Here is a 16,661-nt window from a genome sequence, read left to right as displayed (position 1 = left end):
ACTTACAATCAGTAGTTACAGGGACAGTCCCCCTGGAACAATTTAGGGTTAAGTGTCTTGCTCAGGGACACAATAGTAGTAAGTGGGATTCCAACCTGGCTCTTCAGGTTCATAGGCGAGTGTGTTACCCACTAGGCTACTACCACCCTACTGATTACAGCTGATTACAAATGTATAAAATTTGTAATTAATATTAGTAAATTAGTAAATTTACTAGGATTTAACTGTTCTATTTACCTTATCATCTAATGTGAACTAGTACCAGCCAACACAACCTAATGACAAGTTTAAAGTTAAAACATTTTGTTTTGAGCTAACATGAAATGATTTTGCTGGCAACACTATTGTGTTTCCATACATATTGTTAACCCAACATTTTCTAGTGAGGCCTTCACAAACTGCAACACATTTGTCTACATTTGATGTTGTCATAATTAATGTGGAAATCAGTCTTGATTTATACCAAACAAAAAGGACACGGTAAAGACATCATGACAATTACAGGAATTCAGCTGCATAGAGTGTTATTCATTGATGAGTAAAGACTTATCCATGCATTTACTGTGGACAAACTAGCATTATTCAGTTTAATTGTATAGTCTTATCTAAGGAGGCAATGTTATGTAATGATCTGATCCAGCAGCAATTCAATCTTAGTATCAGGTTTAAAGCACAACTGGAGGATTGCCTTTTTGGCAGCAGTAAAGCCTGCAAATATCAGACGTTTTCACACAAAGAAAGTTCAAGCAATGAATCATCATTTAATAATCTCTTTCTTTAAAAAGTCATGCTGTGGAACATGAAGGATACATTACATTCCATTTACAGCATTTACCAGACACCCTTGTCCAGGTAGTAAGTGGGGTTTACTACCTTCTGGTTCATAGCCAACCATGTTACTCACTAGACTACATCATTTCTGTATATATTGATAGTTTTGGATTTTTAATCCAAATCACTACTAATCAGTACTATGATGAGGTCTAAATCCCGACTGATAAAGACCACAATGGTGCAACCAAACCATATTGTTTTAGATGGGCCTTTTGTTTTCAGAAATGCTGTCTGTATTTAAACATGCATTTACTTTCTTTAGAAAATCTAGTCATTTTGACCACCATAAGAAGTAGGACAAAATAACACTATGTGGATTTTGTTGAAGAAATTACATTTGGTCATTGACCCAACATGTTTATGAAATTTTTGTGACTAAATGATCTTGTCCTTCATACAACACAGCCTTCTGTCCACAAAATGGTAAGTGCTGATGAATCAAAATTAATCATTGTTTTAGTTTTTGTGAAGTAAATAAAATTTCAACTTCTTCCTTTTGTGGTCCAAATGTGACAGGGGGTTATCTTTCTGTGGACAAAATGCAACAAAGTATATGTTGATTCTAACAAATTCTCAGCAGATGGACAAGCAAAAAAAAAATTGGACATTGAATTGCCATTTAAAAGAATGAAGAAAGTGATACACTGCAGTACAGCACACGTGCTCACAAGGAAATGTTTTCTCTGCTTCACCCTAAGAGAGCAGTGGGCAGCCATGACAGGCGCCCGGGGAGCAGTGTGTGGAGACGGTGCTTTTTCTGTGGCACCTCAGTGGCACTTTGGCGGTTCGGGATTCGAACCATCAACTTTCTGGCCACCACCACTTATGCTTAAAATTTTGCATAGTAGCGGTGACAAAAATTCCACCCTTCCCCGTAAATAGCCGCCCCTAAAAGCAGCAAGAAATGTGAGAAATGTTTCAGCGAGACCACCTGACTTTGCGTCGACCATCACGTGTATCGCCACTCATTGGCTCCCCCGCTCGTTACGTCATGACGTCGGTTTCGGGGTACATAACCGGCGAGATGTTGGCGGGATGTTCGGTTTTCTTTTCGGAAAGTAGCAGAGCTTAGACATTAATTAGAAAAATTTGAAAATGGAGTATTTGAATATTTCTAAGATCTTACCAAACTCACCCAGGAAAGCAAGGGGACAAATCCAGGTAAACAAGTTGTATTCAAACAAACAGGTCGATAATTTAATTCAATAGCAGAAATCAAACGCAACTAAGAAGTTTAAAATAATGTCGCGTTGACTCACGCCCTTGCTGTGCTTTTTTTAGGTTATTTTCGGACCCATGTTTTCTGGGAAAAGGTGAGTTTTTATATCGTCCGTGCAGCGCATCCCGCCAAATTGGTGCCTTGGTAGTCGCACCGTGTAAAGCTGCGTTAGCATTTCTTAGCAAGTTTTTCTTCAGCCTCTGGAGGGTATTTTATTATAGGAGCTTTATTTCTGTTGCGTATTTCTTTGTACTCCAGCCGCTACAACTTTTGTCGTGATACATTAGTCGTGCATAATTCGTTTGTGGCAAATGTGGCTTGTGAATTGCAGTATGCAATATAGGAGCCAATCTCTTAAGACAATTATTTCTGAACTGTAGAGCTGCCTTTATATTGTTTGACTTTCTCTCGCCAGTGTTTCAAGCCAGGAGCTTCTACTTTCAGCCAAAACATGGTTACTGTTTTCTGTGCTGCCAGTGAAAGCACTCTTAATATATAGACTGAATCATTATGCATGTTATCCTCAGGCAACATGCCCCAGATATAAGTAGTTGTCTATAAAGCTAGCTTAATTTTTAACATCTGTTGAATTTATTTTTGTATCTTCCTCCAGAATTCAACTATTTTTGGACAGTCCCAGAATATACTAAAATATAAATAAATAGGAACGCAATTGTCATTGTGAAACACTGCAGCACAGCACACGGTGACACAAGGAAATGTGTCATCTGCCATTAATCATCACCCTTGGTGAGCTGTGGGCAGGCATGACAGTTGCCCGGTGCTTTGCTCAGTGGCCCCTTGGGGGACTGGGATTTGAACCGGCAACCTTCTGATTATGGGGCTGCTTTCTAGACTGCTAGGCCACCACTGCCCTGAATCTTGATTCAAAATTACAAAAAAAATTAAATCAAAATAAAGTCATCACACTGGGATGATAAAGTAATGTATCTTTACCTTCCAATGGTTCCAACTTCCTCAGCACTGAGCTCATGCGCAGAGTCCGTCGCTTCGAGGTTGCACAGTACAGCTGCCTGGTGGTCAAGTATGCGAAGGATACGCGCTATTCAGAGAAGGGGATGGCCACGCATGACAGGTGGGTGTTGGGATGTGCCTGCTGTCCTCAATGGCGGATTCTGCGTGTGAGTGTCCGGTTCAGATGACTGAGTGTCTCCTCAGGACCACAATGGAGGCTGTCCCAGCAAGCTGCCTGCGTGACGTACGCACTTTTGCCCTCCAGTTCTGCGTCATCGGCATTGATGAGGGGCAATTTGTGAGTGTTGTTTTTTACTTTTAAAAACTCCAGCTGTCTGTCATAGAAACGACCATCATAACCTCCACGTGTTAATGGTGGTAATAGCCTAGTTGGTAACACACTTGCCTACGAACCAGGGGTCCCAGGTTCAAACACCACTTACTACCAAATCATATTCATTTGCAGAATCATGTATGTTGGTGCAGAATATAAATTAATTTGTTACTGGACGTCAGTCTCAAATAACACAATATCTGTATAGATGTAAAATACAGATTATAAACAAGACCACTCGCTTTGCTGAAGGCACTCTGATAAGCGAGGTGCAGTTAAGAATAAGTTAATAATTATAATTATAAATAATTATTGATACCCTCTGGTTTAAAATCATGAAACCAAATGTGCTTTTGTTCTTCAGTTCCCAGACACGGTTGAGTTCTGTGAGGAAATGGCCAACCTGGGCAAGACGGTCATTGTTGCTGCTCTGGATGGCACTTTTCAGAGGAAGGTGAGTGAACTAAATCCTTGTTTTCCTTGAGCAATCTTTGCCTTTGTGTGGATGTTTGGGTGATTGGGAAAGTGTAATATTCTCCCCTGTGCTTCTGTCTGATTTCAGGCCTTCGGCAACATTTTGAATCTTGTACCTCTGGCTGAGAGTGTGGTGAAGCTCAACGCCGTTTGCATGGAGTGCTTTAAGGAAGCTGCCTACACAAAGAGACTTGGAAATGAGAAGGAGGTGAGGACTCTTTCTTTGCCTGACCTTATGTTCCCTGTCTGAAATTCACCATGATTGTGGTGAAGAGATTTTCAGTGTGGTACTGGTTTCTCTCTTCAGGTGGAGGTGATTGGAGGGACTGATAAATACCATGCCGTGTGCCGGGCCTGTTATGGTGGGCTCAGCACTGGGAATGAGAACTCCGCGCCCATCAGGGATGAGACCCCGCCACAGATGGTCTCAGCTCGACCATTGGATCACAGTGGGCCACGCAAACCTTTTGGCTCTCTTCAAATATAACATTAACTCAAAGTGTTTCTCCCTGTCATCTATTGCTACATTTAGTTATAATCCTCATCTGATTACTTTATTTCATTCCCAAGGTAATGAAAAAAAATCGTGTTCACCTTATTTAGCAGGGTGTTTTTACTAACTCAGCTCTGCTGTGCTCATGGTCTACACTTGAAGATTGAACGTTGGCCTTCATCATCCATCAAATCCCACATCTCAGTTCAGTTTTTGTACCAAACATTTATGTATTGTATGTTTGTTTTTGTTTTTTTTTATCAGTCTAAACTTCAGTCCACCAGCTAATAAAATATCATCTGTATGTTTACATATGATGAATTCTAAATGTGTAAAGGAATAGTTATATTGATTTTAATAAAGTATTTATTTACTAGTGTATTTATTATTTATGTATCTGTGCATAATTGTTAAAGTCCCCCTCTTTTTATATATATATAATTTTGTTAATCCCCTAATACTAGTATCTGAAGTGTATATGAAATTCAGCCTGGTTGCAGAATTAAAGCCAATTTTTGCCAGTCCCTCAATTAAATTTCCCCAGGATGTGCAGTTCCTGTGTCTGTACCTTTAAATGCTAATAAGGACAGCAACCTATAGAAGTGACCAAGGATTCCTGGTGCAAACTGGAAGTTGTGTCTGGAATTCTACAGAAAAAAATTAAATGAACCCATTGGTTCTTCAGAGTTCTGTAAAAGAACAAAACATTTTCTAATTTTCTATCCAATCCAATGGAAATAATGTTTTTGGGGACGGGTGGGTAATTCTCTGGGCAGATAAAGCATGAGATACAGGAGAATGAATCGCCAAAGCACCATTTATGGCCACTGCAGGAACAGAGTCAGGCTTGGGGAACTCGTATTAATGATAAAAAAAAAAACTCACCAAATTAAATTTGTGTAATAGGGGACCTTTTTCTTTTTTATAAATGTTCATATTCATTAGTAGTTGCAGTGATGGTAGAAACTACAGCGTGGGTGTTTTTTGTTTATTTAGCCTGTTTCACAAGTCTCCTGTTCTGTTGTCCAGTGGCACAGACAATAAATTAGACATAGCACAACATTACACTGCAGTTCAAATAAACAACTTGCTTATGTGGCATTAAGGCAGATCTGTCAGATGTTCCCAAAGCAAAGTTAAGCAAACATGATGGTTCAAAAGTGCACTTGTAATACCCAAATGTTCTTAGACACCATGAGCTTTAAGGCAAGTAATGTACAGTAGCGTAGTAATGGACAATTTACTGTGCTGTCAGAGGCAAGTTTGCTACCAAAAGGATACGTAGATAAATTTGAAAATAACCTTCACAGGTTTTGCCTAATATTTTTTATCTATAAGCTACCTGAGAATTGGCCTGTTCCAACAAGACAGAACCATTCGATAATGCCTGGGGATTATAAAATATATTAAAAACACAAACTCAGATTCACATAACCACAGCACTGAAAAAAAACATGACAAGCTCCTTTTTGGCAGAAACACGTCATAACAGTACCATGCTGACTCACATTTACTCCATAATCACACAGCATCAATACAGAACCCGGATTCCTTAGTGGTAAATCAGAGGTTATCCATGCCTTCACGTTTTCAAAGGTACGTTCCTGTAATAGCTGGATTAAGGCAGCCGATCAATTCTTACTAACAGATAAAGCTCATAGCATTAGTGTTAACTGCAGAGCAAGATCAGAGCTTAATACGTCTCAATTACAGTTTAGAGCAGAACAACAGTTTTGCAACAGTTTCATATTCAGCTAATTATTATAGTTATATTGTCGGCTTCTGGAAGGAACATTTGTGTGGAGTTTTTTCATCAAACATCAGTGGTTTGCATAACCTGGGACCAGTGCAACCTTTCCATGCTCTTTATAAAATCTATGCAAGGCAGCAGTCTACCCTGCGACCAGATATCTGAAAAAAAAAAATTTAGAAAACGTTTACAAAACCCTGTAATGCAATGAGATGAATATGCTTTCATTCGGAAGTTAATGTTAGTTATTTTGGAGATCGTCCCATAGCGCACATGCACACACACAAAGACTGACTAAAAAAAAAGGCTACACTGAAACTCTCCTCTAAACACATCTACAAGTGTGCATGGCCAGGGATGCACATTGTCACGTGATCTGGCCTTCTCCCTTTGTCCCAGTCCCTTCTTCCCTCAGTATGCAGGGGGCAGATAGCCACTCTCCCCCTGAGGCTGCGGAGCACCATCCAAGCCGGGGCCTGGGTATGGTGCATAGCTGGACGGGTAGGAGGGGTACGGGGAGGGTTGGTCGGATGCAGGCGGAGGGAAGGTCTGTGGGACATCCTCCACACCCTGGCGGAACCTCATCAGGGAGAAGTAGGTCAGGGCTCCCTGTTCAACAGCAGTCAGAATAGAACAATTATACTTAATAAGCTGCCTTCTCTCAGCCATGTGCATCATGTAGGCTGACAGGCCATCATCTCCTTATCTGACGACATAAACGCTTCTACCTCATTCTCTATTACCATCACACCAAGACATTGTTTTGCATCTTTACATTCCTGTGCCTTTTTTAATAGAAGCTGGTCTCTTTGCACATTCTGATTTATTATTGCAGTTTCTTGTCTTAGTTGCAGCTTTTTTAAGATCATGAAACCACAAATAATGATTATTATAGGGCATATTATCATGTGTCAGAAGAGACATGTATGTGTCCCCATTCTAATGTTGTCATGTACAATTTCAGCTGCAAACAGTGTTTAGCCCTTCGTCAGTTTGTAGCAGAAATTAACAATGTATGGAATAACGAAAGCTGTGAACATAACTGAAATATAGAAATCGTGTTGGCTGAAAATGCTATTTTCAGTTCATCTGATAATGTATAACAGAGTTTTGAATTCGATTTTGCACCAGCCGATTCGCCAGTCCAACAACGTGGAAGTGGTTAAATAGATTATCTATCAAATATTGGCTTTCATTAACATATACTGATGTTGCATTAAATGCTGAATAACATATATGAACAAGTGAGCAATGTAATATTTCTGGTATAATGTCAACATAACCATATAACCATATCTTTAATCCTCCGTTTGTTTTAGCTGGATGCATGAAAAATAGCTGTCTCCACAAAGCATCTTTAAAATAATGAAACTGTCTATGGCAGTGGTGGCCTAGCGGTTAAGGAAGCGGCCCCGTAATCAGAAGGTTGCCGGTTCGAATCCCGATCCACTAAGGTGCCACTGAGGTGCCACTGAGCAAAGCACCGTCCCCACACACTGCTCCCCGGGCGCCGGTCATGGCTGCCCACTGCTCACTCAGGGTGATGGGTTAAATGCAGAGGACAAATTTCACTGTGTGCTGTGCTGCTGTGTATCACATGTGACAATCACTTCACTTTTTTTTTTTTTTTATTCCTGTATATTGTGTGAGTGTATTTTTTTATAAACTACAGCCTTTAAGCGACCGCACTAAGAGTCGTTGGAGATAAACAGAATGGTGACAGGTTGTATCAGATTTGGAAAAAAAGATGACTATCCAGATGTCAGATACCAGCATGCTGATTACATAATACTTACAAAAGCAGCAATCGAGAAGAACGAGAAAGCAACGGTAGCATGGACAGCGTCAGCCGGGATTCCATTTGTGTCTGTAGTCTTTGACCACAGATTAGCCAAAAGACAGAAGCACACAAACCAGAGAAACGTCCAAACTCCTTTCATCCAACATGAAAATGAAAAAAAAGTATTGAAATGCATGAAATGTTGATGTACACACACACATGCGCACACACACTCACACACAGATCAGCCACAGTTACAACCACCTGACTAATATTGTGTATGACCTTTGAAGGTGTCGGTATCTGGCACCAAGATACTAAAACACCAGGACTGTCCATTTTTTGGAGACCGTCTGGCTCAGCTTCTTAGAACGACAACTCAGATCTTTACTCTTAACAGGTCCCAGATAAATAATGCCAGTTTCCTACTTCCTTGTTAATTTAGTTACTTCTGCTCCTTCATGGTTACAGTGGCTGAAGCATATGCAAGATCCTGTCTAGTAAACCTCCCACCTGAGAAGATGAGGTCCGCAGCCACGATTTTCTTCCTGTCCTGGGCATTGCTCATGAAAGGCATGTAGGCGTCCGCCAAAAGGAAAGCCATGCAAGCCAGGAAGGCAATGATGCCAACCCCCACTGCATAGTGGCAGGCAGAGTCGCTCTTGTTGAAGACGCACCGAGCCTGCGGGTCGTGAAGAGAGTTCACATACCCCTCTCCCGTAATGCAGGCAAAAACCACCATGGCAGCAACCTGGATCACCAAATCACAATGAAAAAGATGCACTTTGAAACTACAGGCAGGTATCAGGAGCAGATTAATTCTGGAAGAGTAGTGTGTGTGGGGGCTGGGTTGGATATTTGCAGACTATTATTAGCATTGCAGCTAATGTGGATTCCACTTTCCATTTAAATCTTAATAGAACATTTAATATCCTCATATATTACAATCCTCTCTGCCCATATCTTCACACACACACACAGATCAGACACATAAGGCCAAAAAATGTCACCTTCCAAAATATTGCTGTAAAAGTATTATATATTAATATTTCCCCCCAGTTCAAACAAGTCAGTCTTTTAGAACTACTTCAGCCTGAAACATGCATATTTAAACCCATTAAAGGCCAGTATGGTAACATAACAAAATTAATAATAAGCTACAAAAAGTTATATAAAATACATGTATTTGATGATTATTATTATTATTGGAAGTTGAACACTTCTCACAAATCCTGAACCACCAAGGTGCCACTGAGGTCAGCTTGAGCAAGGTTCTGTCCCCACACTCTGCTCCCCGGGCGCCTGTCATGGCTGCCCACTCGTCACACACACACACTAAGGGTGACGGTTAAATACAGAGGACACATTTCACTGTGTCACCATGTGCTGTGCTGCAGTGTTTCACAATGACAACCACTTCACTTTTACACCAACAATCCAAAAGCAATATTGACACACACATTTCATTAGGAGGGCGCCCTCACATAAATAAAAAGCATCACATTGCTGTATGGTTGAGAAGGACCATCTGGTAAACAAATATAAACATGTGAAATTGAAAGCTATGAATGCATTAATTTACATTATGTTTTTGTGTGGCTCTTTAGGCATTTTGAGACAACAATAATGAAGTTTTTAAAAATTTATATTCTCTGGCAAACTGGAGCTATATTCATTCAACACAGCAAAAATGCCTTGAAAATAAAAAAAACATCAAAATGTCCCTAGGATCTTAAGGGTTAATAAAAGGAAATACCAGCAAAGGTATTTCTCAGAAACACACACACAGTAATACAATAAATTCACTGTCTGCTTATCACTCTGTATCTTTCAGTAGGGCTGCGGTTCTCAGCTTCGTTCCAGGATGCTCCAATTTCGGCATCTTTATTATTCCAGGGTTCTGCACTTTTTACATGACGTGCATTGGTTTGTTAATAATAGCACCAAACATAAAACAGTCGACCAGGAACAATGTAGAACAGAGAGAAATTCCGAATGACGAAGAAGGACACAAACACCGAACTCCAGTTTACTGACCCATGTCTTTGCCATTCAGCTCATATAATTATTCAATTGCACATTCAAACGAAGTGTAAACTCCCAGCAATCTTTACACCAGAATTATGATTCCACTGCACTCTTTCTGTTGAGAAGCAAGCTGCCTACAGTTAAAGAGGATTTGTGCAGAGTAATTTTGACACACTTTGCTTTGCTCAACCAGTCACCTTGTGACCTTTCCAGAGGATTACAGAATGAAGGAATTCCCTCAATATCATGTCCATTCTGCATGTGGAGGACAGACATCGCACTGACGCAGCTCATATTCCTACTTCTGGTGGCGGTGGGGGACCAAGCGCCGCAGCAGGTGGCCGCATTTGTTGACAGTGGACACACGAGATTATTGTCCAGCCGAAAGTCCCCGGAAAAAGATGTCAAAATAACCCAATCAGCCATTCCGTCACTGTCTATTGTCGGGTTGCAGAATGAGGACAGATCGGCGACGTCGCCTATTGGTTGGACCCCGCTCATGGCCTTTAATAGATACAAGAAATGGAAACTACCGCATGGAAGGCGAGGGCCACCGTCGGTCGGCTACTGTCACTCACCCAGCCGAGGATTCGCACGACAGTTTGCGGCCGTTTGAGAAAGCTGACGGGGTCGAAGCCGCCGCCGGCGAGCGCCACTCCGTACGCGCCGGTCGCACCAGCCTCCATTCCACAAGCGTCAAAAGCCTGGAGTCCGCGGACCTGTTGACAGCTGGATCTTCGTTTCGGTTCCCGACAAACAACAGAACCCACCCATCATGCAAATATCTCCACACCACGTAACGTCGCACTTAGGGACCGTCGCTCAAGTGACGTCCACGTCTGATTTTGGCAAGTTAGGCTCCAGCTCTTGCTTATTCTTTCCTTATCATTATTGTCATTGCGACATTTTTCAGAGCAAGTATCATGATTCAATTTGAACAAAGAGTTAAATTAAAATGTTGAAAATGTTGAGTTTTACTTCGTGAATTAGTTGTGAATTAAACATTTTATAGGTCCCTTATTATGAAACTGTCACTTAGTGAGATTATTTAACATTAATACGAGTTCCCCTCATATTAATCCCCGCCCCTCCCCTAAAACATGATCTCCACCGACCGTCATTTCTTTCAAACATGCAAAGCATTGCACTTGCTCTGTGATTGGATGTAAAAATGAGCACCAACGTTTTTAGTTCCATCACGCGAGAACCAGTGGGTGCATTTCTTTTTTTTTTTTGGAAAATTGTCGACAAAACGTTCTCGTTGCACGCTCTCCTCCTAGTCCCGCCTCTCTCCACCTCTGACTGTAGGGGGGCGCATCACGGAGAAATCTCATAGTGAGACTGGATCAAAGGGGCTGTAATTCTGCACCATGGCTGAATTTTGGGAAGAGACAGATACAGTATAAGGAGACACTAAGACCGATACAAAAGCAAAAAGTAAATAATTCATAATAGGGGACCTCCTTGGGGCAGTGGTGGCCTAGTGGTTAAGGAAGCGGCCCCGTAATCAGAAGGTTGCCGGTTCGAATCCCGATCCGCCAAGGTGCCACTGAGGTGCCACTGAGCAAGGCACCGTCCCCAAACACTGCTCCCCGGGCGCCTGTCATATCTGCCCACTGCTCACTCAGGGTGATGGGTTAAATGCAGAGGACACATTTCACTGTGTGCACCGTGTGCTGTGCTGCTGTGTATCACATGTGACAATCACTTCACTTTGAAACATTTATTGTTTTAAAGGTTTTATAAAAAAAACAACAACTTTAAAATACATCCCTGATCCGGGTGTGTGTGTGTGTGTGTGTGTGTGTGTGTGTGTGTGTGTGTGTGTGTGTGTGTGTGTGTGTGTGTGTGTATATATATATATATATATATATATATATATATATATGTATATATATGTATGTATGTATATATATATATGTGTGTGTGTGTGTGTGTGTGTGTGTGTGTATATATATATATATATATACATTATACTTGATCCATTGAAACATATTCCATCTATCATACCTTCAATACGATCTCCACACAAGAAACGTCAATGTTCAGTGGAGATGTCCCTCCGTTCTCTTCTGAAGTCAACAATCATCTCTTTTTTGTCCACGTTCAGAAACAGATTGTTGACCTTACACCAGTCTGTCAGTTTTGCACCTCCTCTCTGTATGCTGACTCATTGTTCTTGCTGATGAGACCCATCACGATCATGTCATCTGTGATCTTGATGATGTGGCTGGAGTTGTGCATTGCTGCACAGTTGTGGCTCAGCAGGGTGGACAGCATTGGACTGAGCACACAGCCCTGAGGAGCTCCAGTGCTCAGTGTGGTGGTGCTGGAGATGCTGTTCCCGATCTGGACAGACTGTGGTTTCTCAGTCAAGAAGTCCATCAGACCTCAGTCTGTCTGGATGGTGAATCTCAGGAATCTTCCAGGGAATCTCTCCTGGAAACTCAACACCAGCTCAATAGCCAAGAAAGCCCATGCGATGTACAGTGTATCCAGAAAGTATTCACAGTGCATCACAGTGCATCATTTCCACAAGTCTTATTCCAAAATACATTTCTTCCTCAGAATTTTACACACAACAGCCCAAAATGATGCAATGAAAACAGTTTTCTTCAGATTTTGGCAAATTTGTTCAAAATAAAACAAATGAGAAAGCACACATACAAGTATTCATAGCCTTTGCAATGAATCTCAAAATTGAGCTGAAGTGCATCCTGTTTCCCCTGATCATCCTTGAAATGTTTATGCAACTTAATTGGACTCCAGTTGTGGGAAAAACAGTTGATTGGACCTGATTCGGAAAGATCAGTGTTGGGGAGTAATGGAATACATGTAACGGCATTACGTATTTAGAATACAAAATATGAGTAACTGTATTTCGTTACAGTTACTGTTTAAATGAGTGATAATCAGAATACAGTTACTTGGTTGAAATAAATGGATTAAATGGCGGGTTTTTAAACGGTAGCACCAACAAAGCAGCAACACCGAAAACCCAAACAAAGCACGCAATAAGCGGCTCTAATGTAAGCGTCCTGTTAACGTTGGTGGACCCGGAGCCAACACAACAGAGCCAGCAGTGGCCGGGCAGGAATGCATTTCTTCCTTGGAAATTCCGACATCACTTCACATTTAAAAAAGAAAGGGATGGGCGAAATCTGACCATGCAATGCAAACACTGTTTGCCAGCCACCAAGCTGTTCTCAGCGTCAAAAGACTCCAGATGCAACCTAAAGAAACATCTGGAAGTAAGTTCTTTAAAAAAGATTTTTTTTACCTTTTTTACCTAATCAGGAAGAGGGTCATTGAAAATGCTGTTTTTTACCTTGTGTACTTTTTTATTTTAGTGGTGGAATAACAGTAAATACTTTCCAATGGCATATTTTATGTTTGTCTAATACTGTTCCACTTTTCAGCTTTACAAATAAAGAAATGGTTAAGGAAAAACAGGGCTTTTATTATCTGTGATTGCTACATTCATGTAGTTGTAAAAAGCATGTCAATATATTAAGTAATCCGTAACGGAATACATTTAAAAAGTAACCTTCCCAACACTGGAAAAGACACACACCAGTCTATATAAGGTCGCACAGTTGACAGTTTATGTCAGAGCACAAACCAAGCATGAGGTCAAAGGACTTGTCTATAGACCTCCAAGACAGGATTGTCTCGAGGCATAAATCTGAAGAGATAAAGATTGAACTCTTTGATGTGAATGATGAAGGATGGTGGGGGAATCGTGCTTCATGTCAATCTTTCTCTTCTGGAAAGGTGAGAATCTAGACTTTGTTTACTGTCAGTTTATAAGCTCAGTTGTAGGATTGTGTAGGACAAATAATTGTGTGGTAGATTGTGTGTTGTGCAGTATTATCAAGTGTTGTGTTATCATTAGCTTGCTGAATCATTGATAGTTTCAGGTTCCCATCAGGTGTGAATTAGGGGGCAGGGCTTAGTGATTTATATTGAAGGCAACAATAAAGACGGTAAAGTGGCATAGTAGTAAGCAGTAGCATTTTTCATCCAATCCTTGTACTGAAACTCAGTAATCTCTTAAAGGCTTGGGAGAACATATTCACGCTACAGAGGTTCTGTTACCAGCAACCTCATCTACTGTGGTAGGTGGGCTCTGGAACTGCCAGTCTGCTGTTAAAAAAAGATGACTTCATCAGCTGGACTTCCAGACATTAACAGAGACTTGGATATCCCCTCAGAATACAGCTACACATGCAGCTCTCTCTTCTACCTGAAGTTTCTACTGGGAGAGGTGGTAGTATTGGCCTCTTAAGTTGTCCCTCTCCACCTACTGACCTTTCTTTCACTCCACTCCACTTCACATCTCTGACAATCTGAGATGTTGCGCAACAGTTGAATGGGACTAAGAGCAGTGGAGAGGAAATATAAGAAATCACACCTTGACTCATTACAGCTTGACTGTTGCTTTATCAGAAACTCTTATGTAACTTTTCCACTAACCTCACCTCTGCTAAATCTACTTTCTACCGAGCAAAATTGGAAACCTCTGCCACAACTCACATCTCACATTCAGATCCTATCTACAACCTGTCCACTGGATCCAATCCCCTCCACAATACTCCAAACAGTCTCTCCTGACTGTATCCTCTTCATTTCTCACATCATAAATGGTTCAATTACATCTGGTCACTGCACAGTCACTGAGCATTTCAAATGGCAGCTTAAGACCTTTCTCTTTAGAGAATACTTATCTTAACTTGTTACTTTCTTATAGTATTGATTATGCAAGGAAAAACTACAACATAGGGAATAAAATAATTGTTTTCATGATTCTTCATGGGCCAGAACTGATTACTTAATTGATGGTAACATAAAAGCACCTTGTACATCGCTCTGGATAAGGGTGTCTGCCAAATGCCATAAATGTAATTGCTGTGGGGATGTCAGCTGCAGGAACTGGAAGACTAGTCAGGATAGAGGGAACGATGACTGCAGCAATGTACAATGACAACCTGGATGAAAACCTGCTCCAGAGTGCTTGTGAAAATGGGATCCTGTGCCCTGTTTAAAATAATGAAACTTTCAGGTGACTATTATCGAATAAATCATTTACAAATACATCTCCAGTGTTGTCAAATTAAGTAATTTCACACAGCACAACAAATTATCAGATTACGCTTTACTACTGTCTAATAAGAACATACACATGATGCTTTGAGTAATCAAATTACTATTACTTGAGGTTTAACTAATTACTGAGGGGGGGAAATCTATGTGTAGGATGCACTTCAAATTTTACTACAAAAAACAAGGACTAAATATATATTTTGAGTGAACAGAGACACCAACTGATTAATTTATGTACATTAAACACAACATCAAGTTATTTGTAAGATGGGACATTCTTCAGGACCATGATACTTTTGCAGATTTTGGCATGTGGAGAGGCCAACACCTCTTTGTTCTCGTGGCCATTTGGTGGTGATGGTCCGTGGGGGTCGTTCACCGGTTCTTTGTTCTTGCGACCATTTGGTAAATACGTGTGAAGCGCCAGCCATGTTTTTTGAGATCGCCTGCTCTCTTTGTCTGCCCCAGGGCGTGAAACAACAAATTCTGATTGGTCTGTAGTAACTTCCTGTGAGTCAAATGTATAAAGAATGTTCACTTGTGGTTTTTGGGAACCTTCCATTTTCTTTTTCCATTGAGAACTGAGGGGAATTTTCCCATCAGTACCTGATTCTTTTCTATTTTAACTATTTTTCTCTCTCTTTCTCTCCCTTTTCTCTTTTCTCTGTAACATTGGTACCTTTTTTACATACAATATTCACATGTAACTGCAATAATAATTTACTGGTGTTAATAAATTAGAAACTGTTCATTCTTTTAACCTCTATTGTGCCGTGCCTCTTTCTCCCAGGTAACATCAGGTTGGAGTGGTTTTTAATACAGCTTTTGTGTGATAACCATTCTCCACAGTTTTACATATGTAATAATAAGAATGATGTTTCTGACATATGACCTTCTGAATAAGAGTGAGAATAAGAGTGAGATAGGGCTGGCCAATTCGGCCTAAAAATAATATTGCAATCTTTTTTTACCTATGTCACAATACACGATAAATTATACATAAGTTAGGGATATTGTTATTTACATCAGTGCTTTTCCTATTTGATCAGAATGAAAATTAAATGGCAGAGCATTATCATCCATGTACTGGTGATATTGGGGGATGATGATGGGTTCTATGATGTCTCTGAGGAAAGAATGTGCAGTGACTGAGCCATTTACAATATCCAAATCTGTTTTGCCTCGACTGGTGATTCCTGCCCAGACTGTTGTACCTCCTCCACCAAAGCAAACCCTGGGGACCATGTTGACCTTGGCGCATCTCTCACCTCACCTTTACAACAATGCTGACGACCATCATGTACAAGTCTGTGCAAGGTGACCCAACACCTGACAGTAGACCATTGCTGCATTGTCCAGGTCACATGGTCTTGTGCCCACTGCAAATGTTCACGGCGGTGTCAGTGGAGTCACCTGCAATGGTCATCTGGCATTCAAGCCAAAGCGGTGGAGTCGGTTGCGAATGGTTCGCGCCTGTCATGGCTGCCCACTGCTCACTCAGGGTGATGGGTTAAATGCAGAGGACAAACTTCACTGTGTGCTGTGCTGCTGTGTATCACATGTGACAATCACTTCACTTTCACTTTCATGGGGCTCCACCTGGGTCCGTCATGAACTCTTTCAGTAGTTCTGTGTCTTGATGCAAGTCTTCTGATGACACTTTTAGACACA

General features: G+C 40.9%; 2 protein-coding genes across 2 annotated transcripts; one reads left to right on the top strand and one right to left on the bottom strand.

The window, feature by feature from the left end:
- Nucleotides 1-1,846: 1,846 nt before the first annotated feature.
- tk1 (thymidine kinase 1, soluble) lies at nucleotides 1,847-4,607 on the top strand. The gene is made up of 7 exons (XM_028973888.1): nucleotides 1,847-1,995; nucleotides 2,116-2,147; nucleotides 3,036-3,149; nucleotides 3,233-3,326; nucleotides 3,727-3,816; nucleotides 3,925-4,044; nucleotides 4,144-4,607. Exons 1-7 carry the CDS (start codon nucleotides 1,930-1,932, stop codon nucleotides 4,321-4,323), a joined length of 696 nt encoding a protein of 231 aa, XP_028829721.1. The 5' UTR covers nucleotides 1,847-1,929; the 3' UTR covers nucleotides 4,324-4,607.
- A 696-nt stretch (nucleotides 4,608-5,303) lies between these two features.
- syngr2b (synaptogyrin 2b) lies at nucleotides 5,304-10,693 on the bottom strand. Its single transcript, XM_028973889.1, has 4 exons — nucleotides 10,466-10,693; nucleotides 8,373-8,610; nucleotides 7,876-8,012; nucleotides 5,304-6,688 (listed from the first exon to the last, which is right to left on the bottom strand). Exons 1-4 carry the CDS (start codon nucleotides 10,571-10,573, stop codon nucleotides 6,491-6,493), a joined length of 681 nt encoding a protein of 226 aa, XP_028829722.1. The 5' UTR covers nucleotides 10,574-10,693; the 3' UTR covers nucleotides 5,304-6,490.
- Between the last annotated feature and the right edge of the window lie 5,968 nt (nucleotides 10,694-16,661).

Source organism: Denticeps clupeoides, chromosome 3 (assembly GCF_900700375.1).
Source record: "Denticeps clupeoides chromosome 3, fDenClu1.1, whole genome shotgun sequence".
Lineage (NCBI taxonomy): Eukaryota > Metazoa > Chordata > Actinopteri > Clupeiformes > Denticipitidae > Denticeps > Denticeps clupeoides.
The sequence above is the reverse complement of the archived record's forward strand: the minus strand, read 5'-3'. Positions and strand labels throughout refer to the sequence as shown.

Coding starts and splice junctions, on each gene's coding strand:
- tk1 (XM_028973888.1), top strand. CDS start 1,930: ATGGAGTATTTGAATATTTCTAAGATCTTACCAAACTCACCCAGGAAA. Junction 3,150..3,232: donor GGGATGGCCACGCATGACAG/GTGGGTGTTGGG, acceptor GTGTCTCCTCAG/GACCACAATGGAGGCTGTCC. Junction 3,327..3,726: donor GCATTGATGAGGGGCAATTT/GTGAGTGTTGTT, acceptor TTTGTTCTTCAG/TTCCCAGACACGGTTGAGTT.
- syngr2b (XM_028973889.1), bottom strand. CDS start 10,573: ATGGAGGCTGGTGCGACCGGCGCGTACGGAGTGGCGCTCGCCGGCGGC. Junction 8,611..10,465: donor TCGTGCGAATCCTCGGCTGG/GTGAGTGACAGT, acceptor TTGGTGATCCAG/GTTGCTGCCATGGTGGTTTT. Junction 8,013..8,372: donor TGCGGACCTCATCTTCTCAG/GTGGGAGGTTTA, acceptor GTTGGATGAAAG/GAGTTTGGACGTTTCTCTGG.